At 48.8% G+C, this 26630-nt stretch overlaps 1 protein-coding gene across 14 annotated transcripts in view; it reads right to left on the bottom strand.

The window, feature by feature from the left end:
- Positions 1 to 9716: 9716 nt before the first annotated feature.
- The window catches only part of UBE2H (ubiquitin conjugating enzyme E2 H), a 37746-nt gene continuing 20832 nt past the window's right edge, over positions 9717 to 26630 (bottom strand). For 9 of the 14 annotated variants that reach the window (XM_085511484.1, XM_015856474.2, XM_085511464.1 and 6 more), the window contains 4 exons: positions 20168 to 20207; positions 19836 to 19888; positions 17462 to 17590; positions 9717 to 13888 (listed from right to left, as the gene is read on the bottom strand). In XM_085511484.1, the coding sequence (XP_085367610.1) occupies positions 13764 to 13888; positions 17462 to 17590; positions 19836 to 19888; positions 20168 to 20207 (347 nt within the window). In that variant the 3' untranslated portion in view covers positions 9717 to 13763. Of the gene's footprint in view, positions 13889 to 17461; positions 17591 to 19835; positions 19889 to 20167; positions 20208 to 21577; positions 26628 to 26630 lie in introns of those variants that run through there. The other 5 variants (XR_014932797.1, XR_014932798.1, XR_014932799.1 and 2 more) reach the window with 3 other exon arrangements.

The following is a 26630-nucleotide window of genomic DNA, read 5'->3' on the forward strand; positions in this document are numbered from 1 at the left end:
ATCCATCCATCCATCCATCCATCCATCACTGAATCCATCAATCCATCTCCAGACCCGTCCTTTGCCAAACCCATCTCTCCATAACCAAATCCATCCATCCATCCATCCATTGGGGTGGTTCAACAGGAAAATGGCAAAGAATAAGGCATCCCCTCCCATCCCTTGGTGCTCTCTCCGCCTTCTCCCATATTGGCACTACACATAATTGCTCAAAACACATAAAGCAAAGCAAAAATGTGCTAGTGCCAAAGCGGGCCGGGCGGCGCGGCGGCCCCGCAGGGCTCGCGGGTCTTTCTCTGCTCTGTTTATGGCCCTATGGTAATTCACTGACCGCGGGGTTGCACAGTGAATTCTACCAGTGCCATACACAGAACAGGAGTAGCGAGCTCGTACCCTCCCATTTCCACCTGGTTTTACCCCAAAACTCCTCCCCAATCAGTGCTCCAGGAATGGTGAGCCTGGTGCCGTGAAGTCCCAATATCTGCAAACACCCTACAAGGATGCAAACATCCTAAAAGTTTACAAAGACTCCATAAGGTTGCAAAGACCCTAAAAGTTTGCAAAGTGCCCTTAAATGTTGCAAAGCGCTCTACAAGCTTACAAAGGTCCTATAAGATTGCAAAGGCCCTACATGGTTGCAAATGGCACTTACAAGCTTGCAAAGCAGCCCACAAAGTTGCAAAGACCCTACAAGGTTGCAAAGCACCCTGAAAGGTTGCAAAGACCCCATAATGTTGCATAGTCTCCCCTAAGTGGCCCTAAAATGCCCTAAAATTCTTGTAAGCTGTAAGGATGGTTGCAAATACCCTAAAAGGCTGCAAACATCCTAAAAGGTTGCAAAGCATCCCACTGGGTCGAACATCACCCAAAAGTTGCAAATCCTCCCTCACATATAGTGGCCAACATCCCTAAAATCATTGCAAATCCCCCCAAAAATGGTTCTACCCCCCCCCCCTCCTCCAGATGGCCGCGTTGCTGTCCCTGTGGGGCTGTGCCAAGCAGTGGCGGTGGAGGAGTAGGAGGGCACAAAGTCCCCTTTGTGTTGCTGAGCTGAGAGGTAATGGGGGTGCACCACGTGCCGGCCTTGAATTTTGGGGCAGAAAGAGGTGAATCGGTCATTTTGGCTCACCTTGAGCACAGAGCGGGGTTGGACAGTGGGGATAGGGATGGACATTGGGGACACTGGTCCTCCCCCAATGGGGACAATCTCTTCAGTGTGACATCGACCACGACAACTTCACCTTCATTCCAACCCTATATCCTGACAATTTGTCCCTATTGGGCATCATTGACCCCACTGGGTTCCATCATCCCCATTGGAAATCATTGTCCCCCATTAGGCACCACTGTCCCCCGTGGGTGCCACCGTCCCTCATTTGGTGCCATAATGCCATGGCGCTGGCAGACATAGGGGTGCCCCCATTGTCCCCATCCCTGTCCCCATCCCTGTCTCCATCCCTCCGCCCCGGCCCCCCCGGCTCTGCAGAGCGATGACGTTGGGCGATGCCGCATTGCGGATGTGCAGAGCTCACCCTCCCCTGGGCCCCCCCCACAGCCCCGCTCCCCACAGCGCCCTCCAAGGGCTCTGCCCTAAGGCCCCACATCTTTGCTATGGGGACATTGGGATCCTACAGTCCCTAAGACACATTTAGGGTGGATTCTACCCTCAGAACAATTCTTCCCGAGCCCCAAATGGTGATGGCACCAAATGGTGTCCAGCCAAGGCTGTCACTCTATGGGAACGGGGACTGAGGTGGTCAGGGGGTGTCATGGTCCTCAGTGGGGTGAAGGGGAGAGTAAATGACCCCTTCTGTGGGGCCATGGGACCCCACTCTATGGGTACGGGCTGTGTGGGGATGGGGGAGTCCGGGTGGGGATGGGAACATATATGGAGGTGAGGACAGAAAGAGAATAGGGATGGAGATGGATATCGGGATGGGGATGGAGATGGGGATAGAGAATAGGGATGGGGATGGAGGTGGAGGTGAGGACAGAAAGGGAACAGAGATGAAGACGGATATGGGGATGGAAATGGAGGTAATGGGAATAAGGATGAGAATGAAGACGATGCGGATGGAAATAGAGAAAATGGGGTGGGGATGGAGATGGGGATGGAGATGGAGATGGGGATAGATGGAGATGGGAGCAGGAATGGAGATGAGGACAGGAATGGGGATGGGAATAAGAATGGAGATGGGAATGGAGATGAGAATGGGGCTGGGAACAGAGAAGGGCTTTGAGATGGGGTTGGGAAATGGGGATGGGGTTGGGGATGGAGAGAGGGATGCGGATGGAAATAGCAATGGGGACGGGGATGGAAATAGGGATGGGGAATGGAATAGGGCTGGGGTTGAGGCTGGGAAATGGGGATGGACAAGGGATGGGGGTGGGAAAGGATGTGGGGACGAGAACAACGCAGCCCCGTTTTGTAGCATCTCAGTGCCGCAGTGCTGGTGCCCCCCCCAGGAACCTGCCACCCCCAAAATAGTCCCAAGGTGGGAGCAGGACCCCAACTCCCGTTGTCCCCACAATGCAATGGAGATGCACTGAGGATGGGGGCCCCTCTGTGCGTCCCTCTGGGGCTGGTTGGGGGGCAGAGACCTGGGAGGGGCACAGTGCACCTCCCATGCAGTGAGGATGAAGACAGTGGGAAAAGGGCTGAGATTTCGTTGGATTTTGCCATTGGGATGGGGCTGCCAGAAGGAAACCCCCACCCGGGGTAAAGTGATGCACCGGATTGGGGTGGTGGGGGCACCTCTGTACCCCAAAGGACCCCCTCAGGGTCAATGGGGGGCTGTAGCTTGGGGCTGCATTGCGCTTTCGTTATCGCCCTTTTGGCCCTATAATGATGGCCCCGAGGAGGGAATTTTGGGGCTTTTTGAACTGGGAGGTGGGAGATCAATGAAAGGGGGGCTCTGAGGAGTGGGGAGAGGTTGGGGGGGCTCATTGTAAAGAGAAGGGTCATTATAAGGAGGGAGGAGGGAGACAACGTCGAGGAAAACAGGAGGTAGGAAACGCAGCCCTAAGGATGAATTCTATCGGGGGGGGGGAGTCCTAAATCCTACCGGGGGCTTTTAAATCCTAAGGGGCGGGTGGGGAGGGGGCGTCCTAAGCTCTGTATAGGGGAGGGGGAGCTGATTTCAAAGGGAAAAGACTTCGTGGGGAGTCACGTCGAGGAAAAAGTGGGGTGAGAAATGCAGCCCCAAAGATGGATCCTGCGGGAGGATCCCTATGTGGGGGGGCCTAAACCCTATGGGAAAATCCAAAGGGGTCACCCATAGCTTTCAATCCCCCCCCCCCCCCCCCGCCTCCGCCTCAAGACTTACCTCAGCTCCGAGCGCTGCCGTCGGAGGTCCCTTCAGAGGGAGTTTTGAGGGGATCGTGGGATAAAGAGACCCTCACCCCCCAAAAAACCCCACGTTATCAAACGGGGGGTCCCCCCACCTCCCTCCTCGCCGCCGTTTGCCCCAATAATGCGGAGGAGCGGCGGTGGCGGCCGCCCTTAGCCCGGCCCCGGGGGGACCCCCCCCGCAGCGGCTGCAATTGGCCCAGGTGGCCCCGGAAGGTGGAGCCGTACCCGGGGGGGAGGATGAACAGAGGGAGGGCTATGGGGTGTGTGTGAGGGGGGGGCCGGGCTCACCTTGGGCCGCCCCCCCCCTATAAGGAGCCGCCTCTCATTTACCCCCAAATCCCCAACAGCGGAGCCGCTCCTGTAACCCCAACCTTATGTAAAAAGGGGGTTCCGGAACCCCAAAGTCTAAAGAACCGAAGGGAAAAGTGCCCCTCCCCGGAAAATAAAAGGGGAAAGTAGGGACTGAGAAGGGAGGGGGGATGAGGGGGATGTAGGGCGGCCGCCCATCCCCGTGGCCTCGGGTCTGTGCATGCAGGAAGAGGATGGAGGAGGTTGCGGCCCCGCTGCTCTCGTCCCCCCCCTGTGGAGGGATATTTATAAGCGGTTCCGACCCCCCATGGCCGCCTCGACCCCCCCGGGGCCGCCCCGATCCCCCCCCCCGGGGCCGTCCGGCGGCTGTCGGACATCGGACACCGGCGGAGAAGCACTGAACGGGGCCGCACCTGAACCGCCGCTGATCCGATTTCGGAGCGCTGAGAGCTGCGGGGTGGGAGGGGGGGGGTCGGGGGGGTGGATGGAAAGTGATCCCAACCCCATAGGGCAGAGCCCGCAGCTGCCGTGCGCAGGGGGTGGGAGGGGTGAGCTCCCCTCCATGGGAAAGGGACCCCAAAAGGTAAGAAATGGGATCCCTGAAGTACGGGGAAAAGACCCGAAAATATAGAAAAGGGGGCCTAAAAACGTAGGAGGGGGACTGAGAACCTAAAAAAGCGGCAGGAAAATATAGAAAGGGGTGCGAAAATATAGAAAAGGGACCCGAAAATATAGGAAAGTGGACTCAAAATAGGGAAAAATGACCCGTAATTGTAGGAAAAGAGACATAAAATGTAGAAAGGAGACCAGAAAATGCAGAAAAGGGATCTGAAAATGTACAGAAAGTGACTCCTCGGTGCCATAAAAAAGGTCCCAAATGTATGAAAAGGATCCCCAAATTGTAGGGAACCCCCCAAATGGGTTTGGATAGAGGTGAAGTGTGGCTGGAATGCAGAGAATTGCATTGAAATGAGGATGGATAAACCAAAACGAACAGAAATTGACCCCGAAGTGGCAGGAACAGCCCTAAATAAATATGGATTTCCCGAAAATAGACAGAAATATCCCAAAAATAGAGGCAAAAATCCCCCAAACAGGTGAAAATTCACTCAAAAAGACACACAAACGTCCCCGAAACAGAGAAACGTCCCTAAAACAGACATGAACATCCCCCCAAAAAAAGACCTGAATGCCCCTAAATTAGATACAAGCACCCCCAAAACTGACCCCCCCCCCAAATTAGAGGCAAATGCCCCCAAAACAGGCATAGCAGCTCCCAAAATGGACCCAACTACCCCCAAAACTGACATTAACATTCGCAAAATAGATACAAATATTCCCCAAACTGAGATGAATGACCCCAAAACAAACACAAACATCCCCAAAACAGACACAACCCCTCCCCAAAACAGAGGCAAATGACCCCAAAACAGACACGAACGTCCCCAAAACCGATACAAACACCCCCCAAAATAGGCAGAAATGCCCTCCAAATGAACACGAGTGCTGCTGAAACAGACACAAACAACCCAATAATGCACACAGAAACCCCCCAAAAACACACATAACACCCCAAAACTGTACACGTGTGTCCCCAGAGTGTATGTGAACAGCCCCAAAACACAAATGAATCCTATTTCCCCCCCCAAAAATACCCCATATGCGACGCAGCCCAACCAGATATAACTATAAAAGCTGAAAAATGCACAGGAGGGATATGAGGTTTTAAGATCAAAATATATATGGGGGACTTTTTTTATTCATAAATATGCATATGGGACTCTTAATAGAGGTGTATGGGGGGTGGGGGGGGTCATGGTACACCCCCGAATTGAGCTGCCTCCGCATGCGCTGGGCTCAGTGCTCCAAACCAGCTCAACCAGTTTGGGGCCATGGAGTGGGATTGGGATCGGGTTGCTGTGGGTCATGGCGGGCGGATGTGTGCTGGACATGGGGATGGAGGTGGGAGCAGTGGGTTGGTTCCTCCTTGGTTTGGGGGAATGAGCCCCCCAACCAGCTGTGGTTGTGAGGAGCAGCCCCCCTACAAGTGGGGCAATGCTGGGAGATGGGATGGGGTCAGTTGCTGGTGGATGCGGCACCCCAAAATGGTCCCCAAGAGCCCACGGTGGTCTCTAAGGGAAGAGGTTCCTTGGATGGACCCCAAGACCTGAAATGGTCCTAAAGAGGATAGTGTGGTCTCCAAAACATGGGTTGGTCCCCAAAAACTGGTTTGGTCCCCAAGACCTGGGTTGTTCCTCAAGGGTTTGGATTGGTTCCCAAGACCTGGGTTGGTTTCCTAAGACCTGGGATGGTTCCCAAGAGCCTGGGCTGCTCCCCAGGACCTGGGTTGGTCCCCAGGAATCCAGGATGGCCCCCAGAAAGGGATGTGCCAAGGGTGACCTGGGATGGTGTCCAAGGAAGGAGGTATCTTGGATGGTCCCCAAGGGCCTGGTATGGTCTCCAAGACCTGAAATGGTCCCTAAGAGCCTGAAATGGTCTTCAAGAACCTTGGGTAGTCCGCAAGAACTGGGATGGTCCCCAAGAGCCTGGAGCAGTCCCTGGGATCCCAGGATGGCACCCAAGGAGGGAAGTACCAATGGATGGTCCCCAGAAGCTTGGTGTGGTCCCCAAGAACTGGGATAGTTCCCTCAGACCCAAGATGGTCCCTGAGCAGAGGGGCACAATGGATGGTCCCCAAGAGGTAGAGATGAACCCCAAGCAGGGAAGCATCATGTGGTGGTCCTTGAGACCTGAGATGGTTCCCCAAGATCTGGAATGGTCCCCAGGAAATGACAGCGTGATGCAAAGGGCACGTAAGGATGTCCAGGCTTCAAAACCACCCAAAAAAGGGGACTTATTCCATCCCAAATTTGATGTGGGACCCCTCGGTGCTGGGCTGGGTGCTATTCGTATTTTGACTCCATCAGGGCCTGCCTGAAGTTTCTTGGAGGCCTCACCCTGGTGTAAACTGAGCGGAGCAAATAGCCTTCTTTAAAAATTTACAGTGTCTCATTTTGTTCCTAACCCGAATATGTAATGCGCACGGAGCCGGGGGCCAGGCAGGGCCACCCCATTGGCGCTGGGATGATTGGGGAAGGAGCTCAGCCAGGGCTGTGTTTGTTTCCAAGGTTTCTCGTTGTGCTCAGATGGGGATGGAAACGATAATGCAATATTGATGTGAGGAGCGCAACCCGAGTACATTATCCACGGAGCCGGCACGTTTTTATGGCCGTGGTGAGGTTGGCGCTGGTAAAGCCCATGAGATTCCCCTACAAAATTAATGGGGTTGGACTTTGGGGAGGGGTTGGGCATCACACTGAGATGGGGTACAGGGGGTCAGCCAGTGAGAAGACCTCGAAAGCCTTATGGGGATGGCACCCAAAGCTCCATAGAGGACAACAAAAACCCAATGGTGATGGCACGCAGAGCTCCATGGAGAGGAAACTCTCAGATGCCATGGGAATGTCATGCAAAGCTCCGTGGAGGAAGCACCCAAAACCTCATGGAGGTGGAACCCAGAGTCCCATGGAGAAGGTACCCCAAACCCCAATGGGCATGGCACTGAAAGCTCCATGGAGATGACAACCAAACTCCTATGGGTGAAGCTCCCGGAGCTCCATGGAGAATGCATCCCAAACACCACAGGGGAGGCAATAGGGTTGGGTTCCCCACAGCTTTGGGATTTGGAGTGGGTGAGGGGCTTGGGGCAAAGCTGCTGAGCTCAGCTTCATCTGATGGTGAGCCCGGAGAAAATGAGGAAGAAAAATGCCCCCCAAAATGGGAAAAAGAGCTGAAAACCAAGGAGGGAAGGGGAGAAAAATGGGTCAGAATCCCCAATGATGGGGTCAAGCACAGCCGTTCCCCGCCAGAGCATCATGCATTAGTAATGGCCACCGATCCGCCGGCGCTGACGGCATTTCTTCCAGAGGGAGGAACAATTGGGGCTGTAACTGGAGCCAGCATGGGGCAGGTGGAGGGGCTCAGGTGTCCCCCGTGGCCTTTGGGGTCACCTGTCTGGATGCTCACGTGGAGATGCACATCCCTGGGCTGGTAGCGCGGGTGCTGCTGCTGGGGGGGCATCCAGATGAGTGCGAGGTCCTTGGGGTGCTTTTGGGATGGGGAGAGGTTCTGGGTGCTCATGGAGATGTGAGATCCCAGAATCTGCTGTGGGATGGGGACAAAGTGTGGAGGAATGGTATCCGGAACCCCACTGGGATGGGACCAAGACCCACTGGGATGGCGCATGTGTCACATGGGAATAGTACCTGGAGACCCATTGGGGTGAAACCCACATCATATGGGGAAAGCTCCCAAAGTCCTGTCAGGTGGCACCCAGAGCCTCCATACAAAAGGCACCTGAAATCCCATGGAGATGGCACCCAGAGATCGATGGGGAAGAAACCCCAGACTCCATGGTGCTGGCACCCAAAGCTCCATGGAAAAGTGACCCGAAACCCCATGGGGGTGGCATCCAAAGAGAAGACACTCAAAACCCCAGTGGGCTTGACACCCAAAGCTCCATGAGGACGACAACCAAAACCCCATGGAGATGCCATCCAGAGCCAAACAGAAGATTCCCTGAACCACAATGGGCATGGAACCCAAAGTTCCATGGAGAAGACAACAAAAACCCCATGGGTTTAATATCTGGGGCTTCATGAAGACCTCTAAAGCCCCATGGGGATGGAAACCAGAAACCCCATGGAATAGGCATCCAAAACCCCATAGGGATGTCATTCAGAGCCCCATGGAAAAGACCCTCCAAATCCCCATGGAGATGGCACCCAGATCTCCATGGAGGAAGCACCAACTCCCCATGGTGTTGGCACCCAAAACTGCATGTGGATGACATGCATGGCCCTATGGGAATCCATGCACAATACGTTTTGCTTTCTGACGCCCTTCAGCATGGACACAATTGGGACAGGGTGCCCCCCTGACCCCCAGTAATGCCCCAAATCCCGTCTGCCCCATACTGGACAGAGTGGGAAGAGACTGGTGTGGCTCGGGGGCCACCTGCTGGGCAGAGGGGACAGTGTCACCCCCAGCTGTCCCTAAAAGACCCATGAAGGGAGGAGGACAGAGAGGGGAAATAACGCGCTCTCTCGTCCTGCCCCCTCTCAAGGGCAAAATGAACAAAGCCTGCAGGGCTGGTGGGTCCAATTGGTAGCAGTGGGGTGGGATGTCCCATTGCCATCTATGGGGCCGAAGGTGGCAGAGGGTGTCAGGCTGGGTGCTGGCAGCAGGTGGCACTGGCACGACGCGGATCTGCCACTCTGACCTCAAAGCGACGCATCAAATTTGGGACAGAAGCTGCAAATTAAGCCAGGATGGGGGTAAAGGGGACAAGACACACGTGAGACCAGGGCCCAACAATGGGCTGCATCCCCTTCCCCTTGTCCTGCCCCACAACACACCAATGCTGGGTAACTCACATCCCTGTGTGCGTCATCCTACATTCCAATCTCCATCCAGCATCAAGCCAAGCATCACACATGGGATTTAGGGATGTGGCGTGGCGGGTGTAGGGATTGGTGATGGGTTGGTGATGGGTTGAAGATTGGACCAGATGATTGAGCCCAGAGGGTTTTGGCGGTGTGTTGATGGTTGGACTTCAAGATCTCAGCAGTCTTTCCCTACCTGAATGATCCCATGAGCAGATGGGGTGTTGATGGATTGATGGCCTGGTTGGATTGGGTGGCCACAACCCAACTCTTTTCCAACCTTAATGACTCCATAGAAAACAGGTGCGTACTCAGCATCCAACCCCACACAGCCCCACTTTCAGTCAATGCAGGGTTGGCTTCCATCAGTCAATGTAGGGTTGGCTTCCATCAGTCAACGTAGGGTTGGCTTCCATCAGTCAATGTAGGGTTGGCTTCCATCAGTCAATGTAGGGTTGGCTTCCATCAGTCAACGTAGGGTTGGCTTCCATCAGCCAAGAGCTCATCTTCAACCAAAGAATGACCCATTGGGCACCGTCAATCCCACAAAGCCAACGAGACGGGGCAGAGGAGCCCTATCCTGCATGAAGCTGAAGCACCACCAGGCAGCCTTTGAGGTATATACATATTTTTGTTTTTTTTTATTTTTAAAAAAGTTTACAGTTCTGTCATTATACACAACTACCGGAGAGGTTTATACTCTTAGAGAAGAGGCATTTTGTCAGCGGGGGGCGGATGTGCCCACTACATCACAGGCAAGGGGGGAAAACCAAAAAAAGAGGGGTTGGGGAAGGGAAAAAAACCCGAAAATAAAGAGTTTAGACTCTTATGGAGGGGCAAAACGCCCCGATCTCTTCAAGTATCACACGATAGGTACCAAATACAGTCAGTAAAATAATGGCCATTTCTCACGCTGCAAACACCCCCGCGAAAGTGCCAAGTAGAACTTGGGGCAAGCAAAAGAAAAAGGAAGAAAAGAAGCATTGGGACACCTCTGACCCTTCCTAGGATGGGAAGAAGAGACTTGGATGTGGGGTGTGTGCTCGTCCCAGTCGAGGTTTGAGTGGTACTGAGCTGATGGCAAAGCTCTGCTCCATGCTGCCTGCAAAGCAAAGCCATGAGATGGAGGCACAAAGCCACTGGGGGACACATCCTGCTGAGGTCGAGGAGCTTCCAATGACCTGAACTATAGGATGGAGGAACAAAGCTGCTGGGGAAACACATCCCACTGACCCCAAGGGAAGGTGCTGATGACACCAAGGAGCTTCCAATGACCAATAGGATGGATGAAGAAAGTCATACACATCAAGGAGTTTCCAAAGACCAAATCAATGGGGTGGAGGAACAAATCCATTGGGGAACGCAACTCACTGAGCCCATGGCACGGTGCTGATGACACCAAGGAGCTTCCAATGACCAAAGCTATGGGATTAGAGAACAAAGCCATTGGGGAACACATCCTGTTGAAATCGAGGAGCGCCCAATGAGCAAAGCTACGGGTTTAGAGAACAAAGCCATTGGCAAACATGTCCTGCTGAAATTGAGGAGCTTCCAATGACCAAAGCTATAGGATGGAGGAACAAAGCCATTGGGGTACGGGCTCCATTGATCCCATAGCGTAGCATCGATAGTATTGAAGTTTCTAATGACCAAAGCTGCAAGATGAAGGAACAAAGCCATTGAGGAACACGTCCCACTGACCCCAAGGGACAGAGCTGATGACACCAAGGAGCTTCCAATGACCAAAGGGATGGAGGAAAAAAACCTTTGGGGAAGGCATACAACTGACCCCATGGCACAATGTCCAGGACACCAAGGAGCTCCCAGAGACCTTTCTGGTGGCTCATACACCAGGGAGAAGCAAAATCCTCAGCAGCCAAAAGGGGAACTGATGGGAGCAGAAGGCAAAGCCTGTTTCCAATTCAGCACCAAGTTTTGGGATGAGGGAGCTCACCCAAGAGCAGGGATGGGGGGCTACGGGTAGGGCTGGCTGAGGCTCCCGTTGCTGCAAGAGAGCACAAAGCAATGACAACACTGTTTTATGAATGCTAAAAATGAAAAGGAAGAAAAAAACCCCACACCCTCAAGATGAAAAAGAAGAGCTACCATGCTGCAAATACGGCTCCACCTTTGCCTTCCAGTCTACACACAAGGTGTTACTTACAAGCTATTGGTTGGAGGGAGATTTCTTTCAGGAGGAAGACTTGGAAAAAGAGGTGAAAAAATGACACAAAAAGATGGGGAGGAAGAGAGTTGCCAGGAACCCTGAGCAGGGCCAAAGCATTGCCAAGCACTGATTGCTGGGTAACCTCTGCTTTGCAGAGCATTGATTTCACAAAGCGAGGGGGAGAAACGTGCAAGTGTGGAGCATCAAAAACAAAGGTGGGAGGAATGGAGTGACGGGTTAACCTGCAAAAAGAAAGGGGATGAGGTAATTAGAACACTATTTTTTATACAATATTGAAAAAATACACATTTTTATTGTGTTTTTCTGTATTTTTTTTCTTTTTTTCTTTTTTTTTTCCTTCTTTTAAACTGATATCACCACCCAGCACTTACTCTACTCCTAAGTAGCACCTACAGTAAAGGTTATAGCACAAGCAAACTGCTAGGTCAGCAGGTAAGCAAGGTAAACAGTGCCAGCAAGTGTGGCCCCTCCCACCCCCAAATAATGAGAAAACAGCGTGCTAGATAAGAGTTAAGTACACCATTACATGTTAAATAGTTAATATTACCCTTCCAACAAGCCACAAATGCTAGATAGAGAACTTCAGCACAGTCACTAGCCACAGCCCTACATTACTGATTTAAAAGAAGAGAGGGGCTGGGGGGAGCAAGGGGAAAAAATAAAGGGGGAAAAAAGCCCCTTTGCTTCATGCCCGTAATTAACATAAATGAAATTCTTTGTATATTTTTATTAAGGAAAACCATGCCAAAGCAAAATGATACTTTATGAGTTCTTATCTCTCTCTCTTTTTTTTTTGTCTCCTCCGAAACGAAATGAATTGATTGTGCTTCATGAATTAGAAATAGGATTGTAACCTTTCAACCCCGCTGACTCAGAACTCGGTGGCGTTCCTAAAGGAAAAAACCCAAATGGACCCATCCGACATTCAGAACTCCACTCAGAGCAGCGTGGGGTGCATCAGATCCCACACACCATCCCATAGGCTGCCCCACAGATTAAAGTATCTCACCCAAATGCCCCCTCCCCCAAAATACAGCAGGTCATGTTCAGGTTTAAGATCCACCTCCGCTCCCATCTCTGATGCACAACTATCCAAATTCAAGTATACCAGCATCCCAGGTAGGCATTTGCTCCGCTCCGTAGCATTGAAACAAACAAACACAAATCTCATCTGGCTAAAAAACACCCAAAGAAATCAAATATTTCATTCTTTAAAGAAAAAAAAATCAGGGAAAAAAAAAAAAAATAGAGCAGATTCACTTCCTTCCTCAATTGGTGCTTTTAGGCTTTTTTTTTCTTTATTATTATTATTATTATTATTATTATTCTTTTTTTTTTTTTCCTCCTAGATCACATTCTTCGTTAACTTTAAGGACCTGTAATCCTGTTGTACACACACAAGCAGATGGCTACCAAGCTGGTGCAGAAGGGGAGAAAAAAGGAGAATAGAATGGGTGCCGATGGGTTCGTGGACTGCAGCCAAAGGGGGGCAGATCTCCATAGATCCAAAGCTCTCAGCACGGCTCATCCATCTGGTCACAGAGCCCTCCCAGGAGATGGAGGTGTATGCGAGGTGTACGACCATTCTTCAAGCAAGGGGGGGGGGGGGGGAAAGAGCCATGAAAGGCAGCAGTTTCAAAATGATGACGAAGTAAGAGTTGGGCTTCACATGTGCTCCAGCTAAACCAAAGAGCATTGTTTGTGTTTAATTCCTCCTCCCAGCGAGGGGACAGCTCGAAATCCAGACCAAAAGAGATAACATCCAGATGAAGGCTTCCAAAAGTCCCAAAAGCGGATGGATGGACCAGTGGTTGTCAGTCCCTACGGTTCAGAAGGGCAGGCAGGAGTCCGCATATAAAAATGGACTTAAAATCCAAGTCTAAACTCTTTTAAGCTTCAAGGCTCTGAATAACTCCATGCATTTGTGCTGGTTCTACTCAACGTTTTAAATGTGACTCCGCATCAAATACCATCAGCGAGGTTGACCTGAAGGAGCCACCTTTCATTCCACTGTCTGATCTACGCAGTTAATAGCACATCCCTTAGATTTATCTCAAGAGAAAACACCGTTCCATGCGAGCATCCAAGGTGGTGTCTTTGGAAACATCGATCGGAAAGCAAACATCTTTGCTAACTCCCTACCTACCAGGGCAGCTGTTTGAGCTGACAGTTCAGTAGCACACAAGTTGACTTGGCCAAATGGAATCTGAATGCATGCATTTGGGCTGCATATTGCTACCAAAATGGAATGTGGGAATATGCTATGCACCTCGGGTTGAGAAATGACCAAGAAAAAAAAAAAAAAAATCAAGATCTAAAGGGTGATATATATATATATATATCAATGCTATTATTCATAAAAACCTTGTTTAGTAATAAAAAAAATTGCTTTGTTTAAATATGAATATTATAGTCTGCTTCTCATGGTTAGGAAATTAGAGTCTCTCTGAAAAGCAGGTTGCCTCTTCTACTACAACTCCATATCCTGAGCCTCGTCTTCCGAGAAGTCGGACATGGAGCTCTCAGACGAGCTATCCCCGGTGCCTTCTTCCTGCTCTTTTAGTGCTTCTTCTGTTGCATATTTCTGAATGTATTCTGTGTGTGACAGAAAAGAAAAGATGCGTAAGCAGCATGTATTCAACAGTTAGAGGATGGCTTCAGAGTGATCTGGCAACACGGCGTTTGGTGAACCTCAAATCTTACCGTAGGGTCATCTACAGCAGTACAGGTTATAGCACTGATCACGGGATTACCAGATTCCTCTCACTCAAGGCAGCACAGCTCGGCAACGAGGTGTGAAAATGCTCAGAGATGAGCATGAAAACACACGCAGCCTCTGTGCTCCTACATTACCAGCTCACACACATAGCTAGAAACAACCTAAATCCTCCCTTGGATGGCTTAGCCCAACCCATTCCCGTGATCATTCAGGACCCTTCCAATATAGTCCCATCCTATAGCTCTATGATCTTTAAGGACCCTTCCAACCTAACCTATCCTAAGCCTTATGATCTTTAAGGACCCTTCCAATACAGTCCACCCTATGGCTCTATGATCTTTAAGGACCCTTCCAGCCTAACACATTCAAACATTCTATGATCCTTAAGGTTCTTTCCAACCCAAAGCCATTCGATGATTCTGTGACCTCTAAAGTTCCTTCCAACCCAAGCCATTCTGTGATTCTATGATATTACATAGCCTGAGCTTAAAAAAATATTATCTGAGAGTTTAAATTGAGTTGTTCCCCTGGCAGGAAAAAAGGGGGCTCTCCATGGGACTGCTTGTATACTGGGGCACGTTGGAGCTATGGGCACACCAATGCAGTTGGAGTCCCTTCTTCCCAACCCAAGTCTGGGAGAGACTGTGCCTAAGCAGAGCTGTCTCTGCTCATCTCCTGCAGCCAGTTTCACATCAGCTGTAGGATTAGCCAGGGAGGAGCTGCAGGGAGCTCAGAGCACTGCAGGTCAACAAAAGAAACCATGTCTCACAGCAGGTTTCACACCACACCAGCTCCAGGCACCCAGATCAATGAATTGCAGCCAGGAGCCAGCAGGAAGCTGTGCAGAAAACAAACTGGTTTAACTGGGATTCCTGCAGGCAGGCAGAATCACCACTGCTGACGGTGGCTCATTCTGCTTTTCCACACAGAGAAATGGAGCAGAAAGCAAATGGATTGGGAACAGGCAGATTGAGTCTGGGAATTGCTTCTGCAACATCCCCTGTGGGATTCAAGGAGGATCTGGAAGCCTGTGGGCTGAGGACATTGCCAGCAGAGAAAATCTATTTGTTACATGTGTGCATGCTGAAAAAGCAGCTTCAGAGTATGGACAAGTGCTGAAACAGCAGTATCCCAACAGCACATCCTCCATGCTGCTCTGCAGGTAGGAGAGGAGCCATTTTCCTGCTGTTCTTGGGCAGTTTCAGCTGTGAAGTTGTTTTCTTAAAGCTACTAAAATGCAACAAACCCTCCTTCAAACAGCAACACTAAGATGTGAAGGGGAATATCATCATACCCCTTACTGGGAACCTAATGTGATCCCAAATCCAATGGGTTTGGGTATCCTCAGGCACAGCACTTAGCAAGCCATCCTGCTCAGGACCAACCAAGAAAAGAGATCTTAAATGAGAGCTTGGTTCTGTGTTATTCCATTCCTTGATGGACAAGAAGGACCACATTTTCTGTCTCTTTATCACTAATATTAACAGAAATGTACAAATTCCATGATAAATTCTTACTTGTTTGGGTCTCACAGCAGCCACAAACCTTGTGCAACATTAACTCTAAGCCTGTCTCTTCACTGCTTTATGTGCCTATAACTAAAAAATGAAGGAAAAAAGCAATAAATTATGTATTTGCAGATCCTGAGCTTCCCAAAGCAGAGAAGCTGTTACAATCCACTGCCTCAGTTTTAACATGTCCAAGGCTATTTTTAAAAGTGCTGCAATATCAGGAATGACAATATTTAGCTCTATCCTATACTTGTCACGCAAGCCTGGAAAGAGACAGGACACTTGGGTACAGGGAACATGAGACACATTTTAAGCACTTAAACCTCCTCCCAGATCATCTTCATCGCATCTGACTGCCGAGGTGGAAACAAGGGAGCAGCCCCTCCCATTTAGCCTCCCTCAGGGATGCCCTCAGCTCTCCCCTGTTGGTTAGCATCAGTCCCTTTGCCTTTTCCAGGGTGCATCTGTCTTTTTTTTCCCCCATCCTGGTTTGTTAAAGCACAGAGGACACTCAAAGTGTCCCTTCATGCTGGCCTTGGAGATTTCATCTGACAAACCATTCTGCCTGGAAGCTTGTTTCCTAAGAAGAAAAAGCAATGGGCTCCAGGATACCAAACAGGGCAGATCTGCAGAGTAGTTCTTACCATCCTGTCATGCAGCTGTCAGAGGAATCAAACAGCGTGCCAAATAACTCTGTATTTAAATCAAGCTTGGTTTGACCTCATTTGTAGTTCCACCCTTGGAGTCATGTGGCATCACAACACAGTGAGTCAAGGTTTAACTGCTCTGCATTGACGTGGCACAAGGGATGAAAGGACTCCAGCACCAAACTCCACCTCTTTCTGGGCTACCTGCACTCCTTGAACAGCAGGGATTTCACAATGCTGCCCCATCTCACATGGGAGGATGGTTACAAGAAGCTGCTCATGAAGGCTTTCCTTGCTGAGCAAGACCTGCAAACCTTCCCAGCAGGGCTCCCTGGGTGAACAAGCCTGATGATTATTCAGTAACCACAAACCACCCAGGTGGTCACAGCCCCTACCAAAAAACTGAAGATGCAATCTGGGCCAATGAGTGGATTAAATGCTGACTGTGTCCACTGGATCAAGTATATAAGTGAGTGGCTTTTGCCATGGGCCTGATGCCTCTGCTCCTGTCTGCACGCAGCTGATCCCAGGGAGCTGTTGGCTAATTATTGCTGACTTGTCTCATCTGTCCCTCTAACCCTTCTGTAAGCAGGTACACCAGCACCCTCACAGGCTGTGCCAGGGCTCACCCACCCATATCAGACACTGTTAATGTCCAGCCCAGGCTCCTCTAGCTGGGTTACAAGCCTGTGATCACATCCTGCTCATGGTGGTTACAGGACAAATCACTCCTTTATTCTCTGAAGGCACCCCTGACACATTAGAGCTTACAACCCCACTCAATATTCGAAATCAAACTCTCCAACTCTTTATCTCTTATCTTCAGACGAATCTTCAACACCATCTCTACCCCATTACATCCTTCCAGACATTACTAACTTGTGTGCAGCTTTCTTTAATGGCACACTCTGAACCAGCATAAAGCACTAAGCCTCGGCTGGAGTAGGAGGTAACAAAGAATTTGCTTGGCACGTACTGAAAATTCCTGCTCTGTCATGGTACAGAACTGCTTTCTGCAGTGCTATTGCTGATTCCTGCCCTCAGATAACTTCCCAAAGGACTGCTAACAAGCTTTTTTCTATCCAGTAATCATGAAATGGGTATTGCCACTTAACCTGAGCACTTTTCCTTGCTCCTTCCTCAGCCACGTATCTTTTCTTCCCAATTGGTCCTCTGACCTCTAAAACAAATGGGGCTGCAGTAATGGGAACAAGTGGGGACTGACAAAGACCTGCAGCAAAGACAGTCCTCGTTCCCTTAGGCTGAATCACAACAATACTGATATCCTTACCTTTAATTTTCTGTTTGTACTCTTCTGGTCGGTGGAGGTACATGGCTGCAGCGTCACCATTTAGAGGATCTATAGGGTTAGGATAGGCCAGCAGCTGGGGCAGGAACGATTCAAATATATTGGTGAGATCTGCAAAGGAAAGACAAGGATCTTGAACCCAAAACACTGTCAGTGCATCAGATGATGGTGCTCATAGGTAGTAGTGGTGGATGGCTGGACTTGGATGATCTTGGAGGTCTTTTCCAGCCTTGGTGATTCTATGGATTCTATAACACGTGGCCATTTGACAACTAAACCTGTATGTGCCAAGGAACCACAGCCCTGGAGGGATCCTTCCACTGCAGGGACTTTAAATGGTCATTATTTTAAAGGAAACCTCAGGGATGTCCCTTCTTGTTTCAAACAGCCAAAAGCAGCACTGGTTTAACAAGGACTAGTTGAATGCATGCAGGAAACCTAACAATAGCACTGAGAACCTGATACTTCATTAGGGAACAACAGGGAATCTGACCACGAGGTCCCATGACTTTGTTGGTAGCTATTCTGGGTCTCTTCCACCTTAGTTCCTCCTTGAATTATCTGGCCCATTTCCTCTGCCAGCGCAGGAGCGCTCTGGTTTCACTGCAAACAGCACAGCTGTGTTGAGAGGCACCGGGGAGTACAATATCCCCCCTTTGATGGTACATTCAGCAATGTTGAGGAGGCAAACCCTGGGACTGAAGAGATGGATGGACTCAAGGACTCCTGGGGCTGTCCTGACTGAAGGAGCAGAGTGAATGCAGTCACCCCAGCATCCTCTCTGCAGCTTCAATGCATCCTACAGCAAAGCAAGGGAAGTCTGCAAGAAGAGAACTGTCAAAAGATGCATTTTCCAATGCTGAGCTTCACCACCTGCTGTGAAAGGTGCTCTGCACAAAATACAAACCTGACTCTTTCAAGTTGCCTTTTTCTGGTATCACAAAGAGAAATGCGGAAGGTTTTCTTGATGTTAATAATCAGAAGCAAAGAAAAAGCCAAGTTATTTTTTCTGCCTTTTATGAGCGACAGCAATGACAAGGATACAGCAGCACTTATTAGGAAGCCTCTTACAGAAAGCTTCCCTGTGAAATTGTTTGGAAATAGCACAGAAACCCCACTGTGACTGCATGAGCATGCTGCAGAAGAGGGCTGCTATCCAGATGTGCTGTCTAAAGCAGAACTCAGGCTGCCAGAACACAAAGCCAGAGCTACACCAGCATCATTTCCTTCTGTCCAGCCATCCCCATGATGTGCAAGTGGAATTAAGGCTGGAGAACAGCAGCATGCATTGCACTAAGGTGGGTTCTGCTGCTCAATGAACCATATAGGCTGTTCCCCAGCAGAGGGCTTGGTTTGCTCACATCTTTCCTTCCTCCACCTCCCATCACACTGTCCCTGGATGCAGCAGCATCTCCTCCTTCATTAACACCACCACTGGGTCACAGAGCTGATTTTTTATAACAAAACTATGCAAACTGTATGCCATGCAACTACAATGCAAGGACTTTGGGCGTTCTGTTTAGGAGTAAAGTTCAGCAAGTTGCTATAGCAATTTGGCATCCAGGATTGACCAGGCTTAGTATCGCCTTACAAACTATGCTTGTGAGGAAGGTGAAGAGGCTCTTCTGTCTAGCAATTGCTTGCCAGCTCCAACTTACATAGGTAAAGTCAGGCTTTCACAGGAGAACAGATCTGAAGTGTGCATTTCCCTGAGTATTTCCAACCTTAATGACTATGATTGGCCATGATGGTGATGGATTAATATCTGGATTAGAAACTTAGAGGTCTTTTCCAACCATAACAACCCTATGATATATTCTTTTAAACAATTTTAGCTTGCCCTAGATCCTGTTTAAGTGGATCTTCAACTACCAGTTAACCTCTCAACAGGGGTTGAAACATTAGGGTTACAGCCAAACACAACCCACACGGTATCACTGTGGGATATGGGATCACTGGGGGATCACAGACTTGTGCTCAAAGCACATCAGTCCAAGTGACAAACAAAACATGGCTGGAACTGGGTTTCCCTTTAGATACAGCCACTCCCCTCTTTCAATGCTGAGTCATCACTGGATGATACCGTGCAGCTGCCAGACACCATCAAGCAATGGATTGAGAGGAGTTTATGAAACGTTATGAAACATTTTTGCCTCTCTGGCACAACAACAGGTTAAAAGAAGTGTTTTCATAGGGAAATCTTACATTTCACGTGACCTTGGCTCAGTGAGGAGTCTACAATTTAACTAAAAATAGTTGGCCTAAGAGCATCTGTATCCAGCAAGCCGTGTTATGTTCACACACTACAGAAGGGGGGCACCCACGTGATTGGCTCCAGGGGAATGCCAAAACTCACCATAGAGAGCCGTCCAAGTTTGATTGATTACATCTAGACATACAGTTCCTGACCTGAAACATATGGAGAAGATGGAATTAAACACAAGCACGCTCAGAAACACACTGTGGATTTAACATAATCTATTCCCCTTCCTTCACACCCCACTCTTTCAGATAAGGAATGATTTACCCTGGGGCTAATGGTAAGAAAGCTAACTTAAGATGCACTCTGGGCTGTTGGATTAGATGAAAGCATGGCTGAACTCATTGGCAAACCACTGCCAAGCTGTGGACACAGTTACAATTAGACTAAACCCTGAGCAAAACCACATGCATGAGGGATTTACTTACGCTTCATCGATGTTAGGATGGAAAATTTTATTCATGAATCCTGTGAAGAGACACGTTGGTAAATAGCAGAAAACAGCCAAAGCTTCTCTTCATTTTAAAAACCAAGAGAAGTCTGGAATTTACTGAATAAAGGCTCAGCCTAGCAGCTGAACAGAGAACCCCTGCTTTGCTATATATAGCTGTATAGTCTTCACAATAAGCAAGGCACCATCCTGACCCCAGGAACTGAACTTCACCCAAGCCCCAAATGACAGCAGAACCACAGCACAAATCTTAAGCTCAGTGTTTTAAGATTATTATTTGACAGTGCTTTCTTTGTTCTGACTCACAAATTAAGTTGTCAAGAATAATTCCTGTGGCTCCCAGAGATATGAAATCATGGCAGAAGATGCCTCGTGCTTTAAGACACCCCAGGTTGCTGCTATCAGATATGAACCCACGCCTTTCAGCCCTGTAGTTCAACCATGAGTTAAAGATAGAACCCCAAAATGCACCTCTTTTCCCTAAAAACAGAGCTTATAAAACAAGGAGATTACAGGGATTATTACATGCTTCACTTGGCTCTACAGCCTATATACAAGTAGAGTCCATCTATAAAAACAAACCCCATCTACCCCAAAAGCAAAGTTAAGAATTTCAGCTAATGACTAGAAGCTGTTGCAGAACTTTGCTCCCAAACTCTTCCCTTTTGGGTTTTCTTTGGCTTCTTCCTATCAGTGAGGAACACATTCCCATGCAGAAGAGGCAAAGAGCCAAGACATAGAACTGGGTTCTCCCATCGGTTCATTGGAAAACAGACAGTGTGTCCCTACATACTTCTGCTTTGCAGAATCACTTTGGGATACTGACTGAATAGAACCCCAAAACTCCTCAAAACACATCCCAGTTCTCTCCCCAGAGCAGCAATACCTTCTCCCAGCTCTGTCTAGCCCTGCTGCATCACTGATGTAGTGACTGCAGTGAGTGACAGCATGGCTCCCATCTGGGTAAGAGCTGACATATGGATTTAGCTGCCTTTCCTTCCATGTATTATGACACAAATATAATTCCATGTTTACTCCTACTACTCGGGCTTTTGCATAAATACAACGCTGTCTGAAAGCAGAACCATCTCTAGGAGAAGAACTGCACATACAGCCCCATGTTAACAAGTGGCTTTTAGGATCATTCCGTGATTTAGCTTGAAAAACTGAAGCAGATTTCAAAAGGGAAATTGCAGCTCCATCAAATATTTACAGCCCGGTGGCTCCCACAGGTTTAAATTGGGTCACGGATCCACTGTGCCATACAGAGGAAGGATGTAGCCAGCAATGATCCCAATGCTAAATCCTGTCTGTTTTAAGGAGAAAAAGAAGAGCTCTAGAAAAAGCAAGAGAGAAAGCAGCAAGAATAAGATGATAACATGCAGACCTGCTGAAATAAGTGCTGTCTGGTCCTGGTTTCTGGGATGGGGAACAGACAGATAGGGGTAGGCATCCCTCTGCCTTTCCTCATTGGGGGTTTTCTGATCTCAGCTGTTTCCTTGCATCTTCTTCCATAGTCAGCTGCAGTTGGCTGTGCTGCACAAAAAACCTGTCTGGGTTTGGTTGACTGCATCCACACTTCAGTATTTAAGCCAGACTCCATATCCAGAGATGAGATCAAGCAGCTCCTGCACTAGAGATTCATAATTCCTGTCTGCCACCTTTGCATTTATCCAGGCAAAGAACAGTCCCTTCCTTTACACTGTCCTTGGTCTCAAGCTGCTCACATTAGTTGCTTATCAAGAAAGAGCACAAATATCCTCTCGTTTCCTCAGCTGCTGCTATATCTCACAGCTCTTCAAGGTCCCATCCAGCCCTAAAATCCAATGTTTGTGTGGAATTCCAGCAGCAGAGTGACTGCAGCCCACATTTGCTATATGCACACACGGATCCAGGATTGTGTCTGAAGGTAAAGCAAGACCACATGAAATCTGTATTGAGAAAAAGCCTTTGGGTGGTAATAGGGGGGGAAAAAGGATTAAAAGAGCATTTACAAAGGGGTTATACAACAGAAAGAGAAATATCTGTTCCACTGGTGGGACTAATATGCAGATGCTGACCTTCAGGAACAGCAATATTTCAGCAATAGCCCTGGAGTAATCAGCCCTTGGGTTGACAAAGTCATTGAAGAGAAGGGCATTTGTGCATAAAAAGTCAGCTAGCTGGCAGACTGTCCACCTTCCCTTGGTCAATGCCTAACTTCCATACAGCCCTACAGCTGGATATACATCAGTGGGAACTGAAATTCTTCCACTGAACTCCTGCACTGACCTCAGATGACCACTGTGTTGCATCTCCTTGCTCATGCAGTATGGCAAGCTGGGCGTTTCCCTGTCTGAATAACCGTGACTGCATGTTTATATCTATGTAAAGTTTATACTCTGAGAATGGTCAGGCATTGGAACAGACCATCCAGGGAAGTGGTGGAATCACCATCCCTAGAGAGGTTCAAGAAATGAGGAGTTGGGGCACTTGGGGATGTAGAGGCGATGGGGTTGATAGTTAGACTTGATGGCCATAGAAGTCTTTACCAACTCATCACCTGAAGATCTTGTGTAGAGCACAGGGAGGTCAGGAGATGGGCTTTTCCTCTGCTTTTGGTTGAGGAACTGTGGTAGGAGATGGAGGAGAGCTCATGAGAATACAAGTGCTCCCTGCATTCCACTTGAAGATTGGGATTGATGGTTTAGTAATCCCAAATCTGCCCACCACGGTCCAGCACTCTCAGGTCAGCGTTTTCCCACCAGCAACTGAAAGGATATATACATCTTTTAAATTAAATTTAGAGGCTAGGAGCTCATGCAGAGCACAGAGTCAAATATAATCTGCACCAACTGTGGAGGCATTCATCAAGTGGTGGCAGGAGGGGCTGCGGAACATCAGCTCGCTAACAGAAGGACAGTTTATATTACAGCACTCAACTTTTAGGAGCTTTTCAAAACAATGCTATAAATAATTCAGCAGCAGCTTCACGAGGGGAATATCAGGACAGAAAAATACAGCTGGAGGTGTTAGGAATGGTGTCAGAGCTGTAAACTCCTGGCCCTCTGCTCAGTACAAATCACTTTTTGGAAGAAGAAAGGCAGGAGGAGCAGTTCTTAAGCTAAACTAGCATAGAGAAACTGCCCCAAATCAATTCATCTCATCGCTTAGGTGCACTGTCACCCGATGCCCAGACTGGCACAGAAGGTGATGAATCTGTGCCAAGTCAGACTTGAAAACACCTACCCCCATTTTGTCAGCCTGTTCCCATTCTCTGCCTTGTAGCAGGAAACCTGCAGAGGGTGCACAGCGTGCGTCAGTGCAGAGTGGAGATGGGGATACAAATTCCCTTCAGGTGTCTCATCTTTCCCTGTGCACAAAGATAAGCGTATTTGGGAGAACAAACGTTTTCCTATCGTTTATAGGTCAGAATTGGGATCAACATGCACTGCTCGGAGCAGCCATGGGCAAGAAGTGACTCATGAGATTCCGAGCAGCAAGAGAGGAGCTGGAAGGGAAAAAACAGCAGCTGCAGTTAGAAAGAAGAATTAAGTACAGGCCAGGAGAGATGGGGCAGATCTTTCTGCCTAATTTTTCCTGTAGGCTTTAGCAATGAAATACACCCAGTTAAGAACTCAGGCTCCCATGTGCCCACCATCATCACCCTGAACATCTAACAGGGCAGGACATACACCCTGCACTTCTTCCTTCTGTGTTTGTGGTATCAAGGAGCTCTTGGCAGGGATACGGCCAGATTGAAAACATGCAAAATGGAGAAGAAGTGCTCTTGTGAAGGACTGGTAATATGGAATGGCACAGCAAAGCCTGAGCAAGGAACAGGTGCTACCAGAAATACCACAAAGCTGCTGCACTCTGGAAACCCTCATAGGAACTGCTCTTTTCACATAAGTCCCAAGGTGATTTAGCTCTATAAATGCATTATGTGAACTGTCAGGAGAGTACTGCCCCTCAGGTGGCATCGTTTAATTGGCCTCAGCGATAATTAGCAACCTGAGAAGGACAGGAAATAAATGCTATGAGAGATGGGAGCTGCGGATGGGGTAAGGGAGCAGAGATTGAATAGGTGGACACAGGTTCCCCTTCAAGAGACCAAAGCATCTTCAAAGGCAAAGAGGACCACAGCTTTTTTAGGTTTTAAGAAAAGCTCTACATCATCACAAGCCCCAAATCCACTTTTAAGAGCCTCTTCTTGTTCAGGTTGAGCACACGTTGGAAGAGAACACAAAGTTGTGCTGGGCTAAAGTTTCACCTACATCATACCAAGAGCCACGCTGGGATAAAAGCAATTGGAAGAGATTAGAGAGCAATGATTAGCAGTCATTTTTTCACAAGTGGCTTTCTAGAATGCATGGATATGCTTCCAGCCATTGTGCTATCTGCTGTAAAAAGCCAGTGCTATGTTCAAGATTGCATTTAGAACTTCTGAGGCTGAAAGAAAAATGTTAGCCTACAGCTCTACAGCACAAGGAAAGCTGCAAGAACCATATTCCTACTTTAAGCTTCAGCATAAAAGTGTAACATATTAAAGGAACAGAAGCTGATTTTTGTCCTGTCCTTTATACATCCCAGTGACTTACACAGACTGTTTGAACTCTGTGTGTCATCGCTGCAGTGGGATCTCTGCAGTGCTGAGAACAGAAGGGCTGCAGACAAACTATGTATGTGCTTTAGGTGACCTTTCTGTCCACTTTGGGGCTCCACCATCTGTGAAGTCCTTCAGATTCCTCCCCACTAACTCCTACCCTGTGTTATCCAGAGCTCAAAGCGCTCAGGGAACATCTGGGTTGGGATTCTCATTCTCTCTGGAACTGACAGGGAGAGAAGAGGACCTTGTCTCACTCCTGAGCTTGTTTCACATTGGATTCAGCAGGCTGGAGGCTTGCTTGGAGTTATCTGCACAGTCCAAACTGCATGTCTGCCTGCAGGAACGGTGCTGCAGAGATCGGAGTGGCCCAGAGGAAGGGGCTGAGACATTGCTTGGCTCTGGCTGCCCTGATAAGCTGGGCTGGAGCAGCTGGAACAGGAATCAGACAATGAAAAACAAACCTTTTCCTACAGCTGGTGGGGAGCTTCCCTGGGTCCCAGTGCTCCCATTCCTCCAGCTCCTCTGCCTTGCAGCTGAGCTCTATGCCAGCCCTCGATCTAGCATCGACTGTTTATTCAGCCTGAAACCTAAGCTGCACACTGCTCCACCCAGGAGGGAGCCAGCAATGTTCTCCTGGGTGCCAGCGATGCAGCCCTGCAGCAGCATTCAGCCTTTTGGGCAGCTCAGCAAGAGGAGCAGTGCTTTCAGCTGTACAAACAGGGACTTGGAAAGCAATGCTGGAGGGTCTGCTGAGCGCAGAATGAGGTAGGAAATGGATGGAAAGATGCCGTGCTAAAAAAGGAAGATGTTAGAAGAGACAAAGCAACTCAAGAGCAGGGATGCAACGCAGCTGGGCCAGCTCTCAACCCAGGTTGCCTTTAATTCCTCCATACCCTGACACCCTAAAGCTAAATCACAAAAAGGTCAACCCTACCTCCTTCAGAACAATAACTGAAGCCTAAATCAAAAGCAATACAAATGCTCAAGAGCCTTATTTAGCTGCACAGGCTTTCCAGGGTTCTGGGAAGAGAGTTTGTTTTGGTGTTATGTCAACAAGCTTGATTCAAAATACACACAGGAAGAAAGAAAAACGATCCTCTGTAGACTTGTAGCAAAGCATTTAACAACAAAGAAACTGAAGTTTAGGGTTTTGTCTGCAGCCTGTGCTCATGTTTAGGACTGTCAGTGTGGCAGCGCCCTGACCTGCATTTGTTTGTGAGAAGGAGGAATGGAGAGGGGACAGTGAGTGGCTCTGAGTAACACAGGGTGCAGCTCAAACTGTGTCCAGTTTAGGAGTTTTATAGGAGATTTCAGAGCTGACTCAGGTAGAAGCAGAAGATGGTCAGGGCAGTGTGTGCATGCGTGCTGTTGTGCCTCAGTTCAGCTTGCAACTGAAAAAGAAAGGTAAAGGGTTGGGTGAAAAACAACACTGCTCTTTCCCAAAAGGCACAGTTCACTGTGGGAAACAGACATTACTTCTCACACTCACACGGGATTTTAAATAGATGGCACTCTTAAGTTGATGTCTATTTTAAGAAAGCAGCCAATACTCATCAGCTCCAAGTCAGGATGTTGATATTGGATGGGACCCATCTGGTCCACCCCATACAGTCATGTTCCCACAACACTTCTCTCAATTCTTCAAGTCCCCTCTGATGCCTTGAACCACAATCACACCCTTCCAGGAAAGAAATGCCACATCACCGGGTTACCAGCACTTATTCTGCAAGCCAGAACATTAAAATTGACCCTTCGTGCATCTGCTCCAGTTTTTCAAGCAATAATGGCTATTTACAGCCTAAATGATTGGAAAAGTTTGGTCCTAGAAGACATCTGAGTCAGATCACCGTTA

The sequence above is a fragment of the Coturnix japonica genome, chromosome 1 (genome assembly GCF_054131305.1).
Source record: "Coturnix japonica strain WE chromosome 1, WE-NBRP24, whole genome shotgun sequence".
NCBI classification, from domain to species: domain Eukaryota; kingdom Metazoa; phylum Chordata; class Aves; order Galliformes; family Phasianidae; genus Coturnix; species Coturnix japonica.